At 43.7% G+C, this 16,536-nt stretch overlaps 3 protein-coding genes and 1 long non-coding RNA gene across 4 annotated transcripts in view; 3 read left to right on the forward strand and 1 right to left on the reverse strand.

The window, feature by feature from the left end:
• iqgap3 (IQ motif containing GTPase activating protein 3) overlaps positions 1-546 on the reverse strand; it is a 14,664-nt gene extending 14,118 nt beyond the window's left edge. The window contains exon 1 of the mRNA XM_008298333.1: positions 478-546. Coding sequence (XP_008296555.1) covers positions 478-499 — 22 coding nt within the window. The 5' untranslated portion in view covers positions 500-546. The remainder of the gene's footprint in view (positions 1-477) is intronic.
• Positions 547-3,432: 2,886 nt separating this feature from the next.
• On the forward strand, positions 3,433-5,744 carry ttc24 (tetratricopeptide repeat domain 24). Its single transcript, XM_008298352.1, has 7 exons — positions 3,433-3,621; positions 3,763-4,056; positions 4,466-4,667; positions 4,740-4,946; positions 5,125-5,253; positions 5,447-5,568; positions 5,667-5,744. The coding sequence occupies exons 1-7, from the start codon at positions 3,433-3,435 to the stop codon at positions 5,742-5,744; spliced, it is 1,221 nt and encodes a 406-aa protein (XP_008296574.1).
• An 808-nt stretch (positions 5,745-6,552) lies between these two features.
• On the forward strand, positions 6,553-7,118 carry LOC103369587 (uncharacterized). The gene is made up of 3 exons (XR_520844.1): positions 6,553-6,583; positions 6,792-6,831; positions 6,924-7,118. It is a non-coding gene; the product is annotated as an uncharacterized LOC103369587 (long non-coding RNA).
• Positions 7,119-12,122: 5,004 nt separating this feature from the next.
• Positions 12,123-14,562, forward strand: gnrhr3 (gonadotropin releasing hormone receptor 3). Its single transcript, XM_008298353.1, has 3 exons — positions 12,123-12,662; positions 13,814-14,015; positions 14,165-14,562. The coding sequence occupies exons 1-3, from the start codon at positions 12,123-12,125 to the stop codon at positions 14,560-14,562; spliced, it is 1,140 nt and encodes a 379-aa protein (XP_008296575.1).
• The last annotated feature ends 1,974 nt before the right edge of the window (positions 14,563-16,536 follow it).

Below are 16,536 nucleotides of genomic sequence, written 5' to 3' on the forward strand. Positions count from 1 at the left end.
AACAGACAGTAGATAATGTAACCTGGCTAAAAATGATAGTAAATAATGTAACCTGGTTAAAACAGACAGTAGATAATGTAACCTGGCTAAAAATGATAGTAAATAATGTAACCTGGTTAAAACAGACAGTAAACAATGACACCTGGTTAAAACAGACAGTAAATAATGTATCCTGGTTAAAACAGACAGTAGATAATGTATCCTGGTTAAAACAGACAGTAGATAATGTAACCTGGTTAAAACAGGCAGTAAACAATGACACCTGGTTAAAACAGATAGTAAATAATGTATCCTGGTTAAAACTGACAGTAAATACTATAACCTGGTTAAAACAGACAGTAGATAATGTATCCTGGTTAAAACAGACAGTAGATAATGTATCCTGGTTAAAACAGACAGTAGACAATGCATCCTGGTTAAAACAGACAGTAGATAATGTAACCTGGTTAAATCGTGTGTTTCTGTGAATAAACTTACACTGACTCTGAGAATCCGCCATGTTGTGTCGGTGCTGCGGCGGGTCAATAACCGTAAGTTTGTGTCTCAATGACTGAAGCTAAAAGTTTAAAACGTCCGCAGGTGAAATTCGCTCCGTAAAATGCAGAAAATTAAATTTAAGCTTCACAAACTTTCCTCTTCCTCAACTGTTTCCTGACGCAGGTTTGAAAGCTCCCGCCGCTCTGTGATTGGCTGAACCAGAAGAATGTAGCCGCGTTGCATTGTGGTCTCTGAAGTTTCCTGCCGTTTAAGCCAAATTAAATCTATTATTATCTATATCTATATGTTTATTTTAAAACGTGTCACCTGTTAGAAACATACCTGTACGAAGTTCGTAACTCAGAATGCTCGTTAAACTGTTTTGTTGGTTCAATTTCTTCTCGCGAGAACGTCCTCGTATCCATAGCAACTGAGCCAAACTTCAACAGCTAGCAGAGGGTTAGCATGCTAAGTGCTAACGGAACTCAGAAAAAATGTTGTGTCAGGTAAACAGTGGACAGATAAACATGGAGAAGAAGCTCTGTCTTCAGCCGGAGTCTGTGAGTGTTTGTGTGGAACTCTTGTAAGCAGCTGTTTAACACCAGGTTAGCGGCAGGTTAACAACAGGTTAGCAGCAGGTTAGCAGCTGGTCAACAGTATTAGAAGTCACTAATTTCTGGTTCTTTTTCTGTGACCTTTGTTCAGTCGTTTTATTTCATTAAAAATTTCTTTACGTGTTTATTTACACCAACATTACCACTGCAGAACCCTGGAATAAAATTGTATATAATATTAAATACATAAATCAACACATACTACTTTTAAATAAATATCTGTTCTCAATATACAAATAAGCTATCATATAGAATATATAAATGTGGTATTAGGAAGTAAACGACCCCATCAATAAATAAATATAGTCCTTTAATAATGCCATTTCTTAATGTATTAATACTTAATGTTTAACATTTAATGCTTTATTTTATTTATTTATTTAATTTATTGCATAGGAGTAGTTATGTATTTATTGCATTCTAAATAAAACAGCATTTCAATACAATTAAACTGATTCAATAACCAGATAAGATTAGCAGAACGCTGCAGGTTTTCTGTTTCATATTTTCTTGATTAAGAGTTGACTTGAAACTGCTTTCTTAATGTTTTTTTTTTAGACAGATCTGTTGTTTTCAGTACACAGAACACTATGAAGCATTACCAGTTAGCTCAGTATAATGAAATCATCTGTGTCAGGAACCAAACTGTTGACCAGGAGTGATTTTAGCTACAGCACAATGTTGTTATACTGAGCTTACTATTGTGCGTTCAGGTGTCAGTCCAGCAGCAGGAAGCCTGAAGCTCCTGAAAGCTGTGAAAAAACTCTGAGTTCAGTTCAGAATCTGCATAATCATCTGTGTTGTCTGCTGGTGAAGAGAGTTCAAGTGCTGCTTCGTCCAGCAGGTGGTGCTGTGAGCCAGTAAGTGAGTGCAGTCCAGTGAACTATCACTGACACAAGTGAATGAAAACCATATCCCATCACAGTAATCAGATAACTTCTAACAGTATTTTCTCTGATGTCACACTTACAAACTACCAGTTTAGATTTCCTGTATTACAATTTATGCCCTGCAGCAGGAACTCAATGCAACTAAAGTCAGTCCAGCTTTGATTGTTGAGATTCTTTGATTTCTTCACTCCTTCATATGTCCACCTTTAGTTCTAATGACAGAGTCGATCCTCTTCAGCATGGAGGACATCAGAATTCATTTCTGCTCACATGTTCTCACATTTTTCACACAATGTTTTATCCAGCTGCTCTTTGCTGGAGGGGTTGTGTTGCTTTACTTTCTCTTCAAAATACCATAAAGGTGTTCTGTTGGATTCAAGTCAGGACATGGACTGTCCACATCGTGGTTATACTTTGATCTTGTGCAGCTGGAATATTCCTCTTCCTCAAGCTTCTGCAGGCTGGAAGTCATCTTTTTTAGCAAATATTTTGGTTTATACACAGACATTCATGGTGCCTCTATAAATGTAATCTCCCCAACACCTTTTGTACTCATGCAGCTTCATATATCACACTTCCACCTCCATGCTTCCACACTATGCACTCACTGTGGTCACCCTGGTCAGGTTCTTAGCAAACATGCTGGACTCCATCTGACTCCAACAAATTTTTCTTGGTCTTGTCTTACCAAAGGATGTTCTCCTAACATTCATCATTCTTCTTTTTTTTTTTAAATTAATAATTAATTTAATGTTCTTTTGTAAACATTCATCTGGAAGTTTTGTTCTAAGCAGTTAAGCAGCAACAAAGGTTTTTTCTTGTCCTCTGTCCATAAAGGTTGATGTTTTGAAATGTCCTTTACACTGTCTGAGCCTCACGGAAACTCTGATTTCCATTGATAACCCCTGTGCCAAGTCTGACGCAGCTGTTGTCTGTTTTTCACAGCTAGATTGTGAAAGTAGTTCAGTGTTTGTGGGGTCATTTTAGGAGAACCACCACTGCAGCTCTGATTAGTGGTACTACGGATCCTTCTATACCTCCTGGTCACTGCTGACACTATGTGTCAGTGATTCTTAGTCGGTGAGCTGTACCTTTTCCAATCTTGTGAAGTCTTTGTCAGATTGTTCAGTTCCCCCGTTCAATTCTTTTCTATGTGGAGTCATGATGCAGATATGCAGATGGACACAGCCCATAGGTCCAAAACTGACCCCCCGTCCAATGAGGAGTATATATATATACACACACACACACACACACATATACATTATTGTTTTTGTTCTTTTTCTGGTCTCAGCCGTTGAACATGAAAACACAAGTTTAAAACCATTACAGAATATATTACAAATGTATATCAGTTATTGATAACAACAGCCAGTTCAAACTGATGTTCAGATGTGTACCTCTTTTTCCTTAGATGGCATCCAGGTGAGATTTCCTCTTGCTGATCCAGCATGGCATCTGATGCGTCTCCTCCAGGTGAGGAAGAGGTCAAGGTGAGGAGGAGGAGGAGGAGGAGAGAGGAGCTGAGGAAGACAGAGGACATAGAGGAGTTAACGTCTGCTGGGCACAAAGCTCTGCAGGAGGGACGGCCAGAGGATGCTCTAAGACACTTTAAGGAGGCACTGAAGGCCGCCACACAGGTGAGGGTGGAACCAACAGGTGAAGGTCAAAGGTAAACATGTGAGAGCTTGGCTAGCAGGTGAGGGTCAGAGGTAAACAGGTGAGGGTAAGAGGATTAGGACCTCTTATTAGGCTCTCCCATGATGCTCTGCTGTCCCCAGCTGCAGGACTCCCGGGTTCTGCGGGCCTGTTCCTTTAATCTCGGAGCAGCCTACGTGGAAGCAGGCCGACCTCAGAAAGGTTTGGACCTCCTGCAGCAGGCTCAGCCCGGCCCGAAGGCCAACCGCGTCCCGGACCTCCAGTTCAACCTGGCCCTGGCCCACAATGCACTGGGGCAGAGCCAGGAAGCCGCTGCATCCTTCCTGCAGGCTGCTCAGCTGTATCGGTCGCAGGGAGATGGACGCAGTGAGGGTGATGCCTGCATGGAACTGAGCCGCTGCTACAGCAGAACCCAGGTTAGAACCAGAACCAGGATTTCAACTAGGAACCTAAACTAAATCTGAGCAAGAAACTGATTTTGAATTTTAACTAGAACAAAAACAGAAACAGAATTTTGAACTGGCTGTGCATCTGGACCAGAGCCTGAACCAGAACACATGTGACACTTGTGTTCAGGTGTGTCAGGTTACAGGTGTGTCTGCTACAGGTGTGTTAAGTAACAGGAGTGTCTGTTACAAGTGTGTCAGGTAACAGATGTGTCTGTTACAGGTGTGTCGAGTAACAGGAGTGTCTGTTACAAGTGTGTCAGGTTACAGGTGTGTCAAGTAACAGGAGTGTCTGTTACAAGTGTGTCAGGTTACAGGTGTGTCAAGTAACAGGAGTGTCTGTTACAGGTGTGTCAGGTAACAGATGTGTCTGTTACAGGACTGGTCTCTGGCGGTTCAAGGTTTCCTGCGGGCTGCAGAGAGTTACAGAGTGGCGGCCATGTTAGATTCTGCAGCCAGTGCACTGAAGGAAGCAGGAAGTCACATGATCCAATCAGATGAGTTTAGCCAGGATGACATCAGTGGCGTGTTGACAGAGTGTCTGAGTCTGACGGACAGCATCAGCGACCAGAGGATTCTCGGTAATAACCTTTAACAAACACATCATCTTACCAATAAATTCACTGATTGATATCCACTCTGTTGTCATCCAGGTGAGCTGTACCTGTCAGTGGGTGTGTCCTACTGCCGGCTCAGGTGTTTCCAGGAGGCGGTGCAGTGTTTTCAGTTGGCTCTTAGCCCTGTGACTCAGTGCCCCCCCCTGCTGGCCAGTGTGTTGCACAATCTGGGAGCTGCTCTTAACTCCTTGGGACAGTTCAGCCCTGCAGTGGGCTACCATAGGCTGGCTGCAGGCCTGTATGGTAGGACAACACACCTGTACACCTGTCATACACACTTGTTCACCTGTCGTACATCTGTAACACACACCTGTACACCTGTCATACATCTGTCATTCACCTGTGTGTGTGTTTGTGTGTTTGTGTGTGTGTGTGTGTGTGTGTGTGTGTGTGTGTGTGTGTGTGTGCGCGCGCTATGTAGGCTCTCTGGGTGGCCGTGGTGACCAGGCTCGATGTTTTACTAACTTGGCGTTTGCCTGCAGTCAGCTAGGTGATGAAGAGGAGGCAGCAGAGAGCTTCATCCTCGCTCTGCAGGGCTTCAAAGACACTGGTGACAATTGTCTGTCTGTCCATACCTGTCTGTGTGTCTACACCTGTCTGTGCACAGCTGTCTATCTACACCTGTTTGTCTGTCCACACTTTCCGTTTTGTCTGTCCTCACCTGTCTTGCTACACCTGTCTGTGTGTTTAGGATCACAAAGCTCAGGCTCAGGTGTGTTGCCTATTTGTGTGTCTGTGTGTAGAGGATCACCTGGGCCAGGTTCAAGTATGTGAATCGCTGGCTGAGTGTTACCTAAAGCAGAGGAAGCAGCAGAAAGCTGTTCAGCTCTACAAACAGGCTCTGAGTGCGCTCTCTCACTGCCAGGTAACAACAACAACAACAATAACAACAACAACACAAAGTGTACTGTACCTGTGTTGACTTAATTCCAACCAAGCATAGCTCATCTGGTTGATTTTCAGGATAGTGGTGGTTTTCAGGACCGACTTGTGGAGAAACTGACTGCAGCTCTGAGGATGAGTGCTGGGCGGCAGGTCTGACAGCAACACAATACAGCAACATAACACAACAACTTAACACGGCACCCACAACAACACAACACCAAGGCAACTCCAACATAATCAACAAAACAACACCTATAATACCACAACACCACAAACACTGCAACACCCACAGCATCACAACAACACAACACTACAAAAACACCACAAAACACCATCACAACACAACCCACACTGTTGATCGAGAACACCATCCAGTGACATCTCATTGTTGACTGATCAATAGTATAATATATTATTATAATATATTAATATATTAACAGATGTGATTCAAAGCTGATGTATTCATTAATAGGAATCATTTTTCTGCCATTTAGAGGCCACTTAGGCCACACCCACTCAGACCACACTCACAAAGGTCACCTGTTGGACAGCATGTCAGGTAACTGTAACTGTGATACACCTGAGCTGATCAATGGACAGATCAATAATAAGCTGTGTCTTCATGCTTTGCCTCCCTCACAGAAAGGGTGACATCACACAGAGTCCAGGCACAGCAGCCAATCAGCAGTCAGACGAGCAGAGAGGGGAGGGGTCAAGTGAGTCTCAGCTGTTACAAGTAGAAGCTGACCTGACACTTTGCAGGAATCTAACATTTTCTTTTCTTAAACAGGTGGACAAGTAGCAGTAGGAGGAGCCACTGACACATCTGAATACATGAGTGTGGCACCTGGACAGCACAGGTAACACACACGCTACACTGTAACTGCTTCAGGTCCACGGACTTTAGGTCAAGAACCTCCTCTGGAACCCACCTGTTCACCTGAGTGTTTATATCTGTGTTTCCAGTTCAAACCAATCAGACCAGCTGCAGCACAGTAAGTCACTACCACCCAATACACCTGGTATACCTGATATACACATGATACACCTGGTGAACTCTTGATATAGTTGGTGAACACCTTTTGAACACCTGGTGAACACCTAGTAAACATCTGATACACCTCATAAATATCTGCAGAATCTTTCTCAGTGTGTTGTATCAGAACAGTGTCCAGGTAGTGATGTACCTGCATGTGTTTGCAGGTGAACTGTGGTCGGACAGAGGGAACTCTCACTCTGACAGGTGACTGACACCTGTCAATCAGTCTTGATTTCTAACATGTTTCATTTCAATGAAACGTCCCAATAAATGTTCATGTTGTTGTTTTCTTTTAGTGACACTTCATTGGTTCAGCAGACAGAGATCACACCCACCAACTCAAGGGATGTCAGAGAGGCCACGCCTCTTTTGTCCAAGTGGAGGTCTCGGTTCTGTTCACTGATGTAGCACTCGGCTGTCTACTGATTGAACAGTTCACCGATTGTGTATTGATTGATGACTGTTATCAGTCTGACTGAACAAAGACTTTGGTTTCCATGGAAATGCTAAAGGCGGAGTACACCTGAGTACACCTGAGGGCTTTTTCTTAGCATGCAAAATTAAATGGCCTTAAAAATGTCAACTTTACTGTAATAAAAACAGCTTAAAGATTTATGATACTCACCAATAATGAATGTAGTCAGAGTTCCACATCACCTGTCTGAAAGGGCTTTAGTCTGAAACATGTTTCAAAAAGGAAATAAAATCTGCTTCATCACATTTGACACTTTTTCTGCAGTAAAACTTATTTAAACATACAGACTACTATTTTGAAATTAACCTGTGAGTTAAACCTGCAGACGCTGCAGGACTTTTTCTGCATTTACACAGAGGATAAGCAAAATGCAAACCCGAAAATCATCCAGATTGAAGTCTCCAGAATGACAATAATTAACATAAATATTGATGCAGCAGGACAAGATTAATTTATAGTTGATTTATTGCTAATTTATTGATGATTGGTTAATGTACCAGATTCACACTCAGATCACAATCTGCTGTAAACTGAGAACACAAGGATTTTCTCAGCAGGAAGCTCAAACACACAAACACACACAGTGACACACACAGTAACACACACAGTAACACACGCAGCTGTAGCTCCTCCTCTGTGCTGCAGTGTGCCTCTCCGTCTTTCTATTTCTCTTTTCTTCTTCTTCTTCTTGTCTTCAGTGTTTCACCTGCAGCTGCTGAGGATCCTGAATCTGATCATATCTGGTTCTGTGAATAATCCTGGTTCTGAAGGTTCTCCTGGGTTCTCAGTGTTTTCTTGTTGTGTTGGAGGGAACATGAGGAGCAGAGGAGGAGAAACGAGGAGTCCAACCTGAGGAGGAGAAGCTGCTGTGCAGGTAGAACACAGATCTGTTCACTGTTTGAAGCTTATGATTGTGTCAAGCTGCTGCAGATTTCACTTTGTCTGTCATCTGAACCTGATTAGAACCTGAGCGGAGCTTTGAGGCTGTAATCCAACAGCTTTTTGCTGCTGTATCAGGATCAGTTTTCTGATGGGTCCTGCAGCAGCTTTTACTGCTGAGTCGGAAAAATATTTAATGAAGTACGTCTACTGCAGCAAATGTACTTATTTACTTTAGTTATGATAAAATACTGATACTTTACAGTAATAAAGGAGAAGGAACAGCTGTATGTCACAGTTTGTATCTGAGCACTGTCAGACAGGTTGCTATGGTGATAATAATGAAAATAATGAGAATGGCGAACAACAATGAGAACATTAAGAACAATGAGACTAACTGGAACAAGTGAAATGAAAAATATATTTTTTAAGTAAATCACATGATCAAAGGTGTTTTCTGTCAGTTTCTCTGTGCTGAGCTTCACCTGAAGGCTGAATGTTCTCCTTTTCTCTGTTCTACATGCATCAAACACTTGGAACACACCCAGATCTGTGAGAACGGTCTTCATCAGGTGAGTTCGTCAGTCCTGACAGTCAAACTTTAATCAATAACCTGCAGGGACAAACTCTGTTTCACCTGTTCTCCGAAAACAATCTTTAAATTCAGACTGAAGTTTGTAGCTGAACAAGAACAACAAGCTGAACTGAACAGTGTGAGCAGGATTGAATCTGACGTTCTTGTTGTCGTATCTCAGTGGAACCTGCTGGTCGTTTCAAGGCAGCCAAACCTATAAGAGACAACAGGAATGATCCTTGTAGAACCTCTTTACTGAACCGTTCCTGTGGAACCTCCTACAGGGACTGTCAGTTTAGAACCTTTCTGAAGAACCGTCTCTGTAGAAGTTCTTTCAGGAACAGTCCCTGTGGAACCTCTTTCATAAACCGTCAATGTAGAACCTCTTGTGAAGAACTGCCTTGGTAGAACCTCTTTCAGGAACATCCTTGCAGAACCTCTTTTAGGAGTGTCCCTGTAGAACCATATTCAGGAAGACGGCTGTAGAACCTTTTTAAGGACTGTCCCAGTGGAACCTCCTTCGTGAGCTGTCACTGCAAAACCTTTTTGAAGAACAGTGTCTGTGAAACCTCTTTTAGGAATGATCCCTGTTGATCCTTTTTGAGGTGCTGTACCTGTGGAACCTCTTTTCAGAACCATCCATGTAAAATCTCAGAGAAACCGTCACTGTAGAACCTTTTTAAGAGTTGTCTCGGTAGAATCTCGTTTGGGGACTGCAAGGTGGCTTGGTGGTTAGCATCGTTGCCTCGCAGCAAGAAGGTCGCCGGTTCACGTCCCGGTGAGGACACCTGGGATCTTTCTGCGTGGGGTTTGCATGTTCCCGTGAGGCGTGGGTTCTCTCTGGGTTCTCTGGCTTCCTCTCACACAGTCCAAAAACATGTTGTAGTTAGTTGGTGATTCTAAATTATCCATAGGTGTGAATGTGAGTGTGCTTGGTTGTCTGTCTCTAAGTGTAGCCCTGTGATAGACTGGTGACCTGTCCAGGGTGTCTCCTGCCTTCACCCTAAGTCAGCTGGGATAGACTCCAGCCGCCCCACGACCCTAGTGAGGATTAAGCGATGTATAGATAATGGATGGATGGATGGGATAGTTAGGGTTAATCAGTCTTAATGTAACTGTACAACAAATTTGTCCCTCTACTGTGTAACATGCAGTTGCTTAGGTTACCTCTTTGGTGTCAAGAACCGTCAGCCGTGCTGGATGCAGTCATGCGATTCTCAGAAAAAACACAGTTTGCTTTATAAGTAGTTGCAGGAAATCAACAAAAATCCATGTTTCTGAGCTATGTGGTCATGTGACCTGTTACCTCACACCTTGTTGTGTCCAATGAGCTGCAGGGGGCGGAGCCTAAAGCTCTGCAGTGAAGCAGGTGGAGTTTGTCAAAGTGACATCATCAACACACACATACCACACATAGTGACCTGCAGGCCAAAAATAACCTCAGGTCTCTTAGTGCTGTAACTTGACCTGTGTGTGTGTGTGTGTGTGTGAGGACCTGCCTCCCTCCTGAAAAACACCATAATGTTGATGATTAAGTTTAGATCGATTTAACATTAGTTTAATGTTCGAGTAAAGTGAATTGGATGTTAGATTAACGTTATATCAGTGTTGTGGATTACAGGTCAGAGCAGGTTGACAGTAACTGAACATTAATCTGTGTGAAGTGATGTAAACAGAGCAATCAATGCGACCTGATACAGGATTAGTTTGTGTGAACTCCCAGCAGGCTTTGCTGTATTCTGGTGAACTCTAGCAACATTATTGTACTGTCGGTGTTTGATAGACTCAAAGGTTCTGGTTCTGATCCATGTAAAGTGATGAGCTGCAGCCAGTAGACAGAAGCTGCTGCTGGTTTAATTAAAGTGTTTCTGGTTGTTTGTGCTCCTGCAAGCATCAGAATCAGTTTCTTTTCCACTAAAACTTGTTTACTATCAGAGCAGCAGAAAAACTGTTTTTAGAGGAGACTCCAAAAACCAGGTTTTACTGTCACAGGTGGAAATTAATCGACTGCAGAGTCACTGATCAGCTGCTGTAACAATATTGAAGCTGCAGGTTCTGTTCATGAGGCTGTTTGGTTCTGCTCATTAACATGTAGAACTTGACTCTGACATAACTCAGCCAAAGGTTCTGACAAACACCAGAAAAACTTCGCAAAGATACTACCTGATCACATTTTCAGTGCAAACTGCAGCAGCTGTAGGATCCAGCCCTGGTTTTGTTTGGAATATGGTTCTGTTCGGATTCTGGTTCTGGTTATTGGTTCTGGTTCAGGAAAGATCTTCTTTAATCCAGAGAACGTCCAGCAGGATGCAACAGGTTTCATTGATTCGTGTCGACTAACAGCTGCAGAAAAGTGATTTTCAATCAGGAGAAAAATCTGTTCACATGTTCTGACTGAAAAGACAGAAAATCTGATCAAATGTTGGACTTAATCAGATTTTAATCACGTTGTTTCCGATTAAAATTATGTGATTCATTCAGAAACATAATCGCAGAAGCATTTATTTATACAGAAAGACTTATTGTCTCATAACGCTGCTGCTGCTAATCAAATAGCATGTAAATCTATACCAAAAAATGTTCAGGAAGACAAACTGGAACCACAGTCTGTCCTGAACCAGAACCCCCATCTGTTCAATAACCAGAACCAGATGGGTCCTGAACACGGAATTCAATCAGCTCCTGGTTTTTACTAAATTTAAATCGAATCTTTATTTTCGACAGAGCAGCAGCAGGTAAATCCATCAAGGTACTACTCGCTGTCGGCTGACTCCTTATTGGACGCTGTGCACCTGTTTCTATGGAAACCCTTGGTGTTCTGCAGCCCATTAATGAGACTCTTATCTGGGATCTTTAACGAGCACTGACCGACTAAAAGTCTCCATCCAATTAGGACTGATGGACAGAAGGTCTCTGTCCAATCAGAGCTGAATGGCAGGCGGCCGCCAGATAAAACAGCAGACAGATAGGTGGTCTGCAGTGTCCAATCAGAGCACCGCAGGTGAATCTGCTTCAGTCAGACAGGAACAGATAGAAACTCTGAGCTGCTGATCTGAGAACAAAACCTGCAGCTTCTGTCACACTGAGGGGAAATAACTGCCTGAGGCTCAGGGCCCCTGGAGGAGCCACACCATGAGCTGGAGGGGCTAAAGAGGAAAAACACTGAAACTCAGGTTTTACTGTATTTTTCTGACATGATTATTTTGTTATTTTACACTGAAAAATTAACTTACAGACTTTTTTTTCATGGACAGGTGAGTCACACCTGTGGACTTTAATTCTCATTTCTTTTGTACAGGCTGCTACTGGGAGATAAATCCTGTGAATTTGGGCTGAATTTGTAAGGGATATATACCTTTTTGAGAGAGAAGAGTTTCACATGAAATAGAATTGATCAGAAACCTGTGCTAATGGGTCTGTGTGACCTTTACAGAGACGCTCGGTGAGGCCTTAAATCTGCAGGTTTCTAAAAGGATTTCTGAATGACTTTAACTGTTCCTGTATCCCTCCCCTCATCTCCTTCTTCTTCTTCTTCTTCTTCTCCTTCTTCTTCTTCTTCTCTGCAGGATGGCAGGAAACTGGTCCATCCTGAGGTTATCGTCACTGGCTCCACCCACCAGCTCTGTGGCCCCGCCCTCTCTCAACACCTCCCAGTACCCCACCCTCGCAGACTGGGAGGCCCCCAGTTTTACCCGAGCAGCTCAGTTCAGGGTTGGAGCCACCTTTGTCCTCTTCCTGTTCGCCACCTGCAGTAACCTTGCCCTATTGGCCAGCGTGTGGTGTGGGCGTGGCCGGCGGCTGGCATCTCACCTGCGGCCACTGATGCTGAGCCTGGCGTCGGCCGACCTGATGATGACGTTTGTGGTGATGCCACTGGACGCCGTGTGGAACGTGACAGTTCAGTGGTATGGTGGTGACCTGCTCTGCAAGCTGCTCTGCTTTCTGAAGCTGTTCGCCATGCACGCCTCCGCCTTTATCCTCGTCGTAATCAGCCTCGACCGCCACCACGCAATCCTGCACCCGCTGGATGCTCTGAGCGCGCATCGCAGGAACAGACGCATGCTGTTGCTCGCCTGGAGCCTCAGTCTGCTGCTTGCATCACCACAGGTAGACGTCAGCAGGTTGACGTCAACATGTAGGCCTCAGCATGTAGGCGTCAGCAGGTAGACATCAGCACTGGTAGACGTCAACTTGTAGGCCTCAGCATGTAGACATCACAGGTAGACATCAGTACAGGTAGACGTCAGCAGGTTGACGTCAACATGTAGGCCTCAGCAGGTAGGCGTCAGCATGTAGATGCTGTGTTATAAAATTATCCAATAATGATATGTTGATATTAATATTTGTTTTGAGCTTATTTTCTGTGAAGTCTCATCAGTCTCAATTTTGGTTTGAACTTGACTCTTTAACATAAACAGGAAGTAGACAATGGCAGCTTCCTGTTGGTTTTACCTGGTTATTAAATGAGTTTCAGGAAAGAAATCAGAGACTGTCACAAACTGAAGCTTTAGTTTCACTTTAATCCTCTGTTGTTCTTTTGTACAGGCTCCTCATGGGAGATAGGTTCTGTAAATTTGGGCTGAATTTATAAGAGACGTACAGACGATGCTAGCAGCACCTTCAAATAGAGCTGGTCTGATTTTTGATTTCACGAGGGAAACATGATCAGTCTGCCTGAAGTCAGTGTCCCTGCAGCGTTTGTGAAGCTGCAGCTGAATGTTCTGCTGCTGCATTAACATGTATGAGATGATAATGAGGACGAGCTGAAGGTCGCAGCGAGGAGCTTCAGCGACGCATGCATTTATTATCAGCTGGTCATGTGACCGCACATCTTTCAGAATCCTCCTGAGGTTTCCTGATGCTCCACGGTCAAGACAGGTGAGACAGAGGCCACCTGTCCTCAGAGTCCTTCTGTCTTTGCTGCTGGCCTCATGTCCAGGTGATCCAGGGGAAAGTTCTTGCAGTAAATCCTGCGTCAGCTGCCTGAGCATTAAATCCCTGCAGGAATGTTCTGATGGATGGATTAAATGTGTGGAACCTCCTGCTGTTAGCTCAGGCTAACAACTCCCCTTGCTTTCTATAAGGAATGCTAGCAACGCTAAGAAGGCAGCAACTTGACTAAACTGAGGTCAGCAGCAAAAAAACAGAGAAGCAGGTTCATCTGATAAAGACACTGATACTAACAGTGTTATTTTAATGCCTGTCTGTCTTTCTTTCTGTCCTTCTGTCTGTCTATCCGTCTGTTTGTCCTTCTGCAGCTCTTCATCTTCAGAACCATCTCGGTGGACTCGGTGGACTTCACTCAGTGTGCATCTCATGGCAGTTTCAGGCGTCGCTGGCAGGAAACTGTCTACAACATGTTTCACTTCATCACGCTGTATGTCGTCCCCCTCCTAGTGATGAGCTGCTGCTACAGCCGCATCCTGCTGCACATACACCAGCAGCACCTGAGGAACAAAGGTAACTACACTTGAAACACATCTGAAGCTACACCTGGAACTAACCCTGGAACACACCTGATCTCCACCTAAACACAACCATGCATCCCCCTGGCCTTCCTCCATGTGGACACAGTGTGACATCACTGACATAGCCCCTCCCTCTCTCAGCAGGTGAGTCTCACCTGCGTCGCAGCGGCACAGACATCATCCCGAAGGCGCGGATGAAGACTTTGAAGATGACGGTGGTGATCGTGCTGTCCTTTGTGGTGTGCTGGACGCCATACTACCTGCTGGGGATCTGGTACTGGTTCCAGCCCGACATGTTGCGGGTCACACCTGAGTATGTGCACCACGCTCTGTTCGTATTCGGGAACTTAAACACCTGCTGCGACCCTGTCATCTATGGCTTCTACACACCGTCCTTCAGGGCCGATCTCGCCGCCTGCTGCCGCCGGCGGACAAGGAGCGACACCTCGCCGCAATCTGTGGACCGACTGTCAGCCAGGCAGAGTCCTCACAGCGGTGAGCAGCAAGCCGCCACCGACCACCACGCCGCCACAGACTGACGCCGACCAATCAAAGAGCGGCAGTGTGCCGTGTGACTGCAGGGACTTCCTTTGTTCAAAGTGCAGGTTTTTTGTTCTGAAGTGATTTTTGGTTTGAGATGATTTTATTTTTCTTTGAGCAGATTTAATCGCACAGAGTCAAACAAAATAAAGCGTTTTAAAGTGTTTGACTGTTTTTTAACTCAGAGCTGAAGCTTTGACTTTAATATTCACTGATTAATTTAAAAACTTTAACAGAGTTTGACCCTTCATTTGTGTCTCAGACTTGTTAATCACAGATTAATTTAAAGGTTTTATCTGCCGTCACATCCTGTATCAGTTCAGAGCCTCAGTTCATTGACCTCAAACTGTTTTATTCATGACAGTTATATGATTAATTTACATTTAATAAAGGTGGAATCGAGCCTCTTCAGCAGTTTCCTTCATTAAAATGCATGACAGTCACACAGCTGTAAACTGTGAGTCACGCTGATGAAACCTTTCTGCTGCTGTTCGTTAACATTGAGAGAAAATAAAGATCTTAATCATGAGAAATAAAAATGATACAGTCATCAAAGTGAATCTGAATAATCAGACAGTTGTCAGATTAAAGAATCTCATTAAACTTATTTAGATCTTTAAAACAGAAAGTCTTATGTTTATGACCAACTCATCATCCTGCTGTAGAGGAATACACTCTGGTTTGTTTGTGTTTCTTAAAACACAGCCATGGTAGACGGAGCTATGTGAGCTTGAACTAACATTCAAATGGACAAATCAGTAAAAAGAGGATCCAAATCTTTATCAGCACACTGACAGTGAGCAGGTTGCTGCTTGGAGGTTGTTTCCTGTAATGAAGAGACTAAACAGCACAAGTCCTGATAGTCAAACAGCAGATTTATACTGAAGTCTTTGGTGCTAAGTTGGGCTTACGTTTATGTAAAAGTTGTTTATCCTGCAGGATGAAGCACCAGATCAACTAAAGAAACAAGTGAAACTAATAAAAACAAACCAAACTAGCAGCCAAGAGAAACCAGATCCTGGATCCTCCTTCTGTTTTAGCATTAATCTACTTCTTTAAAGTTCCACAGCACAGAAACTCTGGACTCTGGATGATGGATCAGCTCTGCAGGTTCATGTTCTGACCTCCAGTTTGAATTATTAACTCTTGATTTCCAAGAAACCACATTTCTAATTTCTGCTTCTGTTTCCATGGAGAACCGGCCAGCCAGAGGTGTGAATGTAAAGAGATTTAAATCTGCAGTAAATCACTTCTCCATATAAACCAACATCCATCTCATTCAGATGGGTTGCTGCAGTGCTGTCTGAGCTGCAGGTGAATCTAAGTTCATCAAAACTATTCAATCAAAGTTAAAGCTGATATTGATCAGCTAAACAATGCCTTGATCAGATCAGGATGTCCCCGTTTTCAAGGACTGGCTTTCCATCTCGGCTGAATTTGCTTTGTGAGAGAGCGTTTGGAGTTTGACAGAGTCTCTCAGGACACCCGAGTTGGATCTGAGCAGAAAAAGTGTTCAGGTGTACTGAGGAGCAAAAGGTCCATGATGGAGACGGTGGAAGTCAAAGTGTTTGACTTCATGGTCATGGCGGTCGAAGGCTTGATGGGCAGTACGACATTCTGTTGATGCAGGTTCAGGGAACGCAAACAAACAGGTGAGCAGGCAGGTGAGCATTTACAACCATGTTCCAGGGGTGTTTATGGTCTTAACTGCAGGCAAAGAATTTACCTGCACACAGACAGTTACAATCTATAAAAGAAACACAGCGATGCAAACACCTTCACTCCACAGCTTCATGTTATTACTGTGATTAGCAGGTCACATGACAGAATCTGAAGCTCTGTGATCCCATATTTTGGCAGAAATGCTTCTTGTGAGTCGTAGTTAACCATGACAGTCTCATGTTCCTGAGCTTCAATCTTCATCTTTAGTAATAGTTAGGGATGGACTGATACCTCTTTTTGATTTCCGATAC

This window comes from Stegastes partitus, unplaced genomic scaffold (assembly GCF_000690725.1).
Source record: "Stegastes partitus isolate 25-593 unplaced genomic scaffold, Stegastes_partitus-1.0.2 Scaffold1307, whole genome shotgun sequence".
Classification (NCBI taxonomy): Eukaryota; Metazoa; Chordata; class Actinopteri; family Pomacentridae; genus Stegastes; species Stegastes partitus.